Here is a 10026-nt window from a genome sequence, read left to right as displayed (position 1 = left end):
GAGCGCACGAGAGCCCTGCCCGGTCTGGGACTGAGCGCACGAGAGCCCTGTCTGGTCTGGGACTGAGAGCACGAGAGCTCTGCCCGGTCTGGGACTGAGAGCACGAGAGCCCTGTCTGGTCTGGGACTGAGAGCACGAGAGCCCTGTCTGGTCTGGGACTGAGAGCACGAGAGCTCTGCCCGGTCTGGGACTGAGAGCACGAGAGCTCTGCCCGGTCTGGGACTGAGAGCACGAGAGCCCTGTCTGGTGTGAGACTGAGGCCCAGGTACAGGACAGCCCTACTTGGAGTGGGGAGACCATGTCAATTGACAATGTCCAATATGGGCAATAAAAGGCAGGAAATGATCTGACTCCAGTAATGAAACTAAACTGAGAATCAGCAACAGTGGAGCAGGAAATAAAGGAAACAACCACAGGGGTCAGGGGTCAGACTCCCACTGCCATCCCCCAGTCAGCCTGTGCAGTTTGTGCTGTATTTCACCAAGGTGCATATTGGCACATCACATTATAGAGTTTAAATATTGAAGTCCTGTGATCTTCATACACCCAGAAACTAATAAATAAAAGCCCCGGAGCCTCTGTCCAGCTCAGTCACTCTGTTGTGTCACCCCAATACCAGGGCAGTCACTCAACCACACCCCCCCCCCACTCCCACCTGAGCACAGGCTCTGTACTTGGCTTTAGATGCTCTTCATTCCCCACACACCCTCCCCCTCTGTCCATTACCCTGGCCACCCCACACCCCTTCCCATCGCCCCATACACTGCCCATCTCTGTCCCTGCACACTACTCACTCCCACTGTCCCTCCTTCCCTAATCCTGCATCAGTCGACCTGGACTGCCTGCTCCCACAGAGAGGGCTGCATTCACCAATACTCTCAGCTCCTGTCATTTGTGCTTGTGTTATGAAGGTCTGTGTGAACATTCTGTGGTACAGTAACACGGAGTGCTGAAGAGACAGCTTGCTACACACGTCCCGATGCCAATCACCATCTTGAGAGTCTCCCAGCCCTTCTGTGATTAGCTGAGTGAAGACAGTAGCCTCCGCTCCAGCTGCTGCTGGGATCGAGTCATCCTTAGCCCCACATCCCCACGAACTGAAATTTGGAGCTTCCCTCACTTTTGGCAATATAAATCTAATTGGATGGCAGAACAAGCTGGAAGGGCTGAAAGGCCTCCTGCTGTTCCTATGCAAAATTACGCTGTCTTTCCAAATAATGTTGCCAAGGCAGCATGTTTGACATCCCATGACAGATACTTTTAATGGAATTGGAGACAGCCGATTGACATGAATTGGGAATTGCTTATGAGTTAGGAGACAGAGAGTAGGGATAAAAGGGTGTGTACTTAACTTGTCAGGATATAAATAGTGGCATCTCACCAGGGATCTGTTCTGGGGTCTCAGCTTTTCACTATATTTATAAATTATTTTGATGAAGGAACAGAGAACCATAAATCCAGGTTTGCTGACACGAGGTTGGGTGGTACAGTAGTATTAGAGTGGTTACAGCATAGGACGTCACCATTCAGCCTGTCAAATCCATGCCGTCTCTCTGCATGAACCATTTAGCTGGTCCCACTACCCTGTCCTTTCCACCAAACATGCAAACTTTCTTCCGGTTCTTATCCAATTCCCTTTTGAAAGCCTCAATTGAACCTGCCTCCACCACACTCTCAGACAGTGCATTCCAGATCCTAAACACTCACTGAACCTGCCTCCACCACACTCTCAGACAGTGCATTCCAGATCCTAAACACTCACTGAACCTGCCTCCACCACACTCTCATTCTGGATCCTAAACACTTGCAGCGTGAAGAAGGTTTTTCTCATGTCACCGTTGCTTCTTTTGCCAATCACCTTCTGTCAAGCGTCCTCTGGTTCTCGACCCATCCGCCAATGGGAACAGTTTCTCTCTATTTAGATCCATCATGATTTTGAACACCTCTATCAGATCTCTCAACTTTCCCATCTCCAAGGCAAACAACCCCAGCTTCTCCAATCTATCCATGTAACTGAAGTTCCTCATCCCTGGAACCATTCTCGTGAATCTGTTTTGCACCCTCTCAAATGCCTTCACTTCCTTCCTAACGTGCACTGTCCAGAACTGGACAGTTGAAACTGAACCAATGTTTTATACAAGTTCATCATAACTTCCTTGCTTTTGTACTCTATGTCTCTATTTATAAAGCCCAGGATCCCATATGTTTTATTAACTGCTTTCTCAACCTGCTCTGCCACCTTCAATGATTTGTGCACATACACCCCCAGGTCCCTCTGCTCCTGCACCCCCTTTAGAATTGTACCCTTTATTTTATATTGCCTCTCCTCATTCTTCCTACCAGAATGTGTCACTTTGCACATCTCTGCATTAAATTTCATCTGCCACGTGCCCACCCATTCCACCAGCCTGTCTGTGTCCTCTTGAAGTCTATCACTATCCTCCTCACAGTTCACAATACTTCCAAGTTTTGTCTCATAACCAAATTTTGAAATTGTGCCCTGTACACCCAAGTCTAAATCATAAATAAAGATCAAGAAAAGCAGGGGTCCCAGTACTGATCCTTGGGGAACCTCACTGCATACCTCCTTTCTCCAGTCTGAAAAACAGTCTTTCACCAGTACTCTTGTTACCTGTCACTCAGCCAACTTCATATCCATGCTGCCATTGTCCCTTTATTCCATGGGATTCAATTGAGCTAGCAAGCCTGTTATACGGCACTTTATCAAATGCCTTTTGGAAGTGCATGTACGTTAACTGCATTGACCTCATCCACCCTCTGTTACCTCATCAAAAAACTCAAGTAAGTTAGTTAAACACAATTTCAACAAATCTGTGCTGGCTTTCCTAATTTAATCCACATTTGTCCAAGTAACTGTTAATTTTGTCCCAGATTATCATTTCTAAAAGCTTTCCCACCACTGAGATTAAACTGACAGGCCTGTAGTTACTGGGTTTATCCTTACACTTTTTTTGAATAAGGATGTAACATTTGCAATTCTAATTGTATTTGTAAATAGTGTAGATGGAAGCTGAAAGTTTCAAAGGGACACCAATAGATTAAGTGAGTGGACAAAACTGTGGCAAATGGAGTTTAATGTGCAGAAATGTTCGGTCATCCATTTTAGATCCAACAAGGATAGATCAGAATATTTTGCAAATGGTGAAAGTTGGAAACTGGAGAGGCAGAGGGATTTTAGGCTCCAAGTACAGAAATCACAAAGCTAGTGGGCAGGTACAAAAAAAAGTAATTGAGACCAATGGAATGTTGACCTTTATCTCGAGGGCTGGAAGTGATGTTACAGTTTATATAAAGCTCTGATCAGACCCCATCTGGAGTAACTGGGTTCAGTTCTGGGCCCCGCACCTCAGGAAGGAGATACTCAGCTTGGAAAGGGGGCAGCTCAGATTCACCAGAATGATATTGGGGCAGAAAGGGTTAAATTATGAGGACAGGTTGTACAGACTAGGCTTGTATTTCCGCGAGTATAGAAGATTAATAGATGATCTAATTGAGGGGTTTAAGATGTTTAAAGGATTTGACAGGGTTGATGCAGAGAAACTATTTCCTCTGGTTGTGGGGGGGGGGGGGGGGGGGAGTCCAGAACAAGGGGGAAGAACCTTAAAATTCGAGCCAGACTGTTCAGGAGTGATGTCAGAAAGTACTTCATCACACAAAGGACAGTGGAAATCGGGAATGCTATCAGTTGAAAATTGAGAATGACAGACTTTTCCCGGGTAAGGGTATTCAGGGTTATTACAGAACCAAAGTAGGGAAAAATTCAGATACAGATCAGCCACAATCTAACTGGATGGCAGAACAGACTCAAAGGGCTGAATGGCCTCCTGTTTTATGCTCCTATGACAGCAAGCCTCCCTTTGAGAGAGGTGTCTCCATATCGGATAAACAGACTCCTCAATCCTTTGCTGAGACTTTTAAAGATGGCATTGGACATGTGTTAAACAGAAATCCCCTTTAACAGAGCATTGCAATGAGTCAAGAATCATTTGGGGAGGAGAGCAGTTAGGGGACCCAGAGACCACCCCAACCCCAGGAGTGAGAGACTCCGACTGCAAAACTGACCCAGAGAACCCCCCACCCTGGGTGCGAGGGGCTCTGATTGCATCAATGGCCCAGAGACCTGTCCTAGGAGCAAAAGACTTTGAGCCGTCCAAAACCTCATTCAGAACTCTGAGGGCTACAGAAACCAGAGTGGTTCATTCATAAATATTCAAAGACCTTCACAATGATTTATGAAAAAAGACAAAGTTAATCAACCTGGAGAATAATTTGACATACCTGAACAACCAATTACACAAACATCAATTTGATTGTGACAAATTTAGTCAAACACACACCAGTGAGCCATGCATTGCACAGTCCAGTGTCAGTAAACACCAGCGACTTCCAAACTCTCTCGTTCTTTCCCATCTCCTGTGTCACACATTCCAGGCCTACTACACCTTCAAAAAAAAAAGGAATTCAGTGAATAAACTTGCTCTGACCCCCAGAACCAACACCCCACACCACAACCCCACTCCTTTGTCAAAAGTCTGTGTCTGAATCATTATCGCCGACTCTCCTGCTCTGTGGGCCTCAGTACCAAATACCTCAGCACAGACTGAGCAATGGAGCCTGGGCCTGTCTATTCTGGTCGCCCTGGCTGAAGGGTGAGTTTACCTGATGCGTTTGTGGGGGGAGGTCATCCTCTGATCCCTCCTCTGGCACAGTCTCAGGATGTCGAGGGGGCGAGCTCTCCTCTATCCACCCCCCCATGGGCAGCCGCGAAAATGGTCTTTGGAGTTCAGTGGAATCTAGAAATCACAAGAAAAACAATAAAGAAAGTGGTGAGATTACAGAGCAGGTGGTGAGCAGAGATCAGGTGGTGAGCAGAGATCAGGTAGAGCTGGTTCATACTCAGGGAGCAGAGTGTTTGGAAGGGGAACCCCAGGGAGTTGCTCCTGGCCCATTAGGATGAGCATTCAGCAGGCAGGAGGGATCGATTCACATCAAGCTCCTGCTATGCTGCTCGTGTGGTCACCTGATGGGGACAGGAACAGGTTTGGAGAGGTTACATCATCAAAATGCCAGACTGCAGCCAGTATCCGCAGGGTGAGTGAATTCTGGGGGTACAGAGTAGGACAGGTTTGTACCCAAAGTGAGTGAATTCTGGGGGTACAGAGTAGGACAGGATTGTACCCAAAGTGAGTGAATTCTGGGGGTACAGAGTAGGACAGGTTTGTACCCAAAGTGAGTGAATTCTGGGGATACAGAGTAGGACAGGTTTGTACCCAAAGTGAGTGAATTCTGGGGATACAGAGTAGGACAGGTTTGTACCCAAAGTGAGTGAATTCTGGGGGTACAGAGTAGGACAGGTTTGTACCCAAAGTGAGTGAATTCTGGGGATACAGAGTAGGACAGGTTTGTACCCAAAGTGAGTGAATTCTGGGGGTACAGAGTAGGAAAGGTCCCCCAGAGTCACGGTATTCGGAGGTAATTTGTAGCAGCTCACACCCCCACTTCCCCACCCTGGGATCCCCAGTCTTACTGCTGATTTCTCTGTATCCCCTGTGGATGGCAGGTAAGATTCCGGCTGCTTCCTCACGGAGATCTGGGGGTCTGCTGGCAGTCAAGGGGTAGGTGCAAGATTGCGGGATGGCTACCGGCGATGGCTTTCTTGCGTCAGCCTCCTCCAGGCCGCTCTCACCACTGTCGTCACTGTCCTGTCGGTGCCATACGTGGCGCGATGCCTCTCCCTGCATTTGCTGCTTGTGGAGCTGGAAGGAGATGGAGAGTTGGTGAGGTAGTGCTGGGAGCTTCAGCATACACTTGCATCAATTTAGGGCACTGCACCTCAGGAAGAATGTACTGGCCTCAGAGGGAGTGCAGTGCAGATTGATGCGAGGGTGGGGGGTGAGGGGAGAGTCCAGAACAAGTTGGCAGAACTTTAAAATTACAAACATACGAATTAGGAGCAGGAGTAGGCCACTCGGTCCCTCGAGCCTGTTCCGCCATTCAATAAGTTCATGGCTGAACTGATTACTCCACATTTCCACCTACCTCCAATAACCTTTCACCCCCTTGCTTATCAAGAATCTATCTACCTCTGCCTTAAAAATATTCAAAGACTCTGCTTCCACCGCCTTTTGAAGAAGGGAATTCCAAAGACTCATAACCTTCTGAGAGAAAAAAATTTCTCCTCATCTCTGTCTTAAATGGGCTTATTTTTAAACAGTGACCCCTAGTTCTAGATTCTCCCACAAGGGGAAACATCCTTTCCACATCCACCCTGTCAAGACCCCTCAGGATCTTATATGTTTCAATCAAGTCGCCTCTTAATCTTCTAAACTCCAGTGGATAAATACCTAGCCTGTCCAGTCTTTCCTCATATGACAACCCGCACATTCCAGGTATTAGTCCAGTAAACCTTCTCTGTACTGCCTCCAACGTATTTACATCCTTCCTTAAATAAGGAGACCAGTACTGTACACAGTACTTCAGATGTGGTCTCACCAATGCTCTGTATAGCTGAAGCATAACCTCCCTACTTTTGTATTCAATGCCCCTCGCGATAAACGATAACATTCTATTAGCTTTCCTAATTACGTGCTGTACCTGCATACTAACCTTTTGCAATTCACGCACTAGGACACCCAGATCCCTCTGCATCTCAGAGCTCTGCAATCTCTCACCATTTAGATAATATGCTTCTTTTTTATTCTTCCTGCCAAAGTGGACGATTTCACACTTTCCCACATTATACTCCATTTGCCAGGTCTGTGCCCACTCACTTAACCTATCTATATCCCTTTGTAGCCCCCTTATGTCCTCTTCACAAGTTACTTTCCTACCTATCTTTGTGCCATCAGCAAATTTAGCAACCAAACCTTCGGTCCCTTCATCTACGTCATTGATATAAACTGTAAAAAGTTGAGGCCCCAGCACAGATTCCTGTGGCACACCACTCATTACATCTTGCCAACCAGAAAATGACCCATTTATGCCTACTCTCTGTTTCCTGTTAGCTAACCAATCTTCTATCAATGCCAATATGTAACCCACTACACCATGAGCTTTTATTTTCTGCAATAACCTTTGATGTGGCACCTGATCAAATGCCTTCTGGAAATCCAAGTACAATACATCCACCGGTTCCCCTTTATCCACAGCACATGTAACTCCCTCAAAGAACTCCAATAAATTGGTTAAGCATGATTTCCCTTTCACAAAACCATGTTTGACTCTGCCTGATTACCTTGAATTTTTCTAAATGGCCTGCTATAATGTCTTTAATAATAGCTTCTAACATTTTCCCTAAGACAGATGTCAAGCTAACTGGCCTGTAGTTTCCTGCATTCTGTCACAGAATAATACAGTGCAGAAGAGGCCCTTCGGCCCATGGAATCTGCACCGATACATTAAAACACCTGACCTGTCTACCTAATCCCATTTGCCAGCACTTGGCCCATAGCCTTGAATGTTATGACGTGCCAAGTGCTCATCCAGGTACTTTTTAAAGGATGTGAGGCAACCTGCATTTAGCACCCTCCCAGGCAGGGCATTCCAGACCGTCACCACCCTCTGGGTAAAAAAGTTCTTCCTCAAATCCCCTTTAAGCCTCCCGCCCCTCACCTTAAACCTGTGACCCCTCGTAACTAACCCTTCAACTAAGGGGAACAGTTGCTCCCTATCCACGCCCTTCATAATCTTGTACACCTCGATCAGGTCACCCCTCAGTCTTCTCTGCTCCAGTGAAAACAACCCAAGCCTATCCAACCTCTCTTCATAGCTTAAATGTTCCATCCCAGGCAACATCCTGGTGAATCGCCTCTGCACCCCCTCCAATGCAATCACATCCTTCCTATAATGTGGTGACCAGAATTGCACACAGTACTCCAGCTGTGGCCTTACCAAAGTTCTGTACAACTCCAACATGACCTCCCTGATTTTGTAATCTATGCCTCGATTGATAACGGCAAGTGTCCCATATACCTTTTTCACCACCCTATTAACCTGCCCTTCTGCCTTCAGAGATCTATTAACATACACACCAAGGTCCCTTTGTTCCTCGGAACTTCCCAGTGTCAGGCCATTCATTGAATACTTCCTTGTCATATTATTCCTTCCAAAGTGTATCACCTCACACTTTTCAGCGTTAAATTCCATCTGCCACTTTTTGCCCATTTGACCATCCCATCTATATCTTCCTGTAACCTAAGACACTCCACCACACTGTTAACCACTCGGCCAATCTTTGTGTCATCCGCGAACTTACTGATCCTAGCCCCCTACATAGTCATCTATGTCGTTTATATAAATGACAAACAATAGGGGACCCAGCACAGATCCCTGTGGTACGCCACTGGACACTGGCTTCCAGTCACTAAAACAGCCGTCTGTCATCACTCTGTCTCCGACAGCTAAGCCAATTTTGAATCCACCTTATCAAGTTACCTTGTATCCCATGTGCATTTGCTTTCTTGATAAGTCTCCCATGTGGGACCTTGTCAAAGGCTTTGCTGAAATCCATGTAAACTACATCAACTGCACTACCCTCATCTACACACCTGGTCACATGCTCAAAAAATTCAATCAAATTTGTTAGGCATGACCTCCCTCTGACAAAGCCATGCTGACTATTCCTAATCAAATTTTGTCTCCATGTGGAGATAGATTCTCCCCTTCAGAATTTTCTCCAATAGTTTCCCTACCACTGACGTGAGACTCACTGGTCTATAGTTCCCTGGCTTATCTCTACAACCTTTCTTAAATAGTGGGACCACATTAGCTGTTCTCCAGTCCTCTGGCACTTCGCCCTTGGCCAGAGAGGAATTAAAAATTAGGGTCAGAGCCCCTGCAATCTCCACCCTCGCCTCCCACAGCATCCTGGGACACAAATCATCCGGACTGGAGATTTGTCTACTTTTAAGCCTGCCGAAACCTCCAATGCCTTGTCACACCCTATGACAATTTGCTCAAGAACCTCACAGTCTCTCTCTCTGAATTCCATATCTACTTCCTCATTCTCTTGGGTGAAGACAGATGTGAAGTATTCATTCAACACCCTACCAATGTCCTCTGGTTCCACCCACAAATTTCCCCCTTGGTCCCTAATGGCTCCTACTCTTTCCCTGGTTATCCTCTTCCCATTGATATACTTATAGAATATCTTGGGATTTTCCCTACTTTTACCAGCCAGAACTTTCTCATATCCCCTCTTTGCTCTCCTAATTGTTTTCTTAAGCTCCATCCTACACTTTCTGTACTCCACTAATGCTTCTGTTGATTTGCTCTCCTTGTATTTGCGAAAAGCCTCTCTTTTCCTTCTCATCATACGCTGAGTGTTTCTGGTCATCCATGGTTCTCTGGGCTTGTTGCTCCTACCTATTACCCTAGAGGGAACATGTTGGGCCTGTACCCTCCTCATTTCCTTTTTGAATACCCCCCACTGCTCTTCCGACAAGTAACTCTTTCCAGTCTACCTTGGCCAGATCCTGCCTTATTTTACTAAAATTTGCTCTCCCCCAATCCAAAACCTTTTTTTGCAACTTGTCTATTTCTTTCTCCATAACAAGATTAAATTGTACCATGTTGTGGTCACTATCACCAAAATGCGCCCCCACCAACACATCAACCACCTGTCCGGCTTCATTTCCCAGAATTAGGTCCAGCACTGCACCCTCCCTTGTTGGATCCTCTACATATTGAGCTAAAAAATTCTCCTGTATACATTTTAAGAACTCCACTCCACAATGACTATCACAATTAATGTTGGGAAAGTTGAAATCACCTAATATAATTACCCTATTATTTTTACACACCTCTGCAAATTGCGCACATATTTGCTCCTCAATGTGAGGCAACCTGCCTCTACCACCCTCCCAGGCAGGGAACTCCAGACCGACCATGATGCAACCATCCACAACAGCGCTTCTGACATGTCTTCCCTTTTCCTCCACTGAGGATTCCTCCCCACTGTGGTTGACGGGGCCCTCAACAGTATCTGACCCATTTCCCGCATCTCTG

The 10026-nt window shown here is 46.4% G+C and overlaps 1 protein-coding gene across 1 annotated transcript in view; it reads right to left on the bottom strand.

Moving 5' to 3' along the window:
* Positions 1 to 721: 721 nt before the first annotated feature.
* Positions 722 to 10026, bottom strand: part of atg9a (ATG9 autophagy related 9 homolog A (S. cerevisiae)) — a 107303-nt gene continuing 97998 nt past the window's right edge. Inside the window, exons 13-15 of the mRNA XM_068034703.1 lie at positions 5549 to 5777; positions 4681 to 4814; positions 722 to 4463 (exon numbers count right to left, since the gene is read on the bottom strand). Of these exons, the coding sequence (XP_067890804.1) occupies positions 4458 to 4463; positions 4681 to 4814; positions 5549 to 5777 (369 nt within the window). The 3' untranslated portion in view covers positions 722 to 4457. The remainder of the gene's footprint in view (positions 4464 to 4680; positions 4815 to 5548; positions 5778 to 10026) is intronic.

This window comes from Heterodontus francisci, chromosome 7 (assembly GCF_036365525.1).
Source record: "Heterodontus francisci isolate sHetFra1 chromosome 7, sHetFra1.hap1, whole genome shotgun sequence".
NCBI lineage: Eukaryota > Metazoa > Chordata > Chondrichthyes > Heterodontiformes > Heterodontidae > Heterodontus > Heterodontus francisci.
The sequence above is the reverse complement of the archived record's forward strand: the minus strand, read 5'-3'. Positions and strand labels throughout refer to the sequence as shown.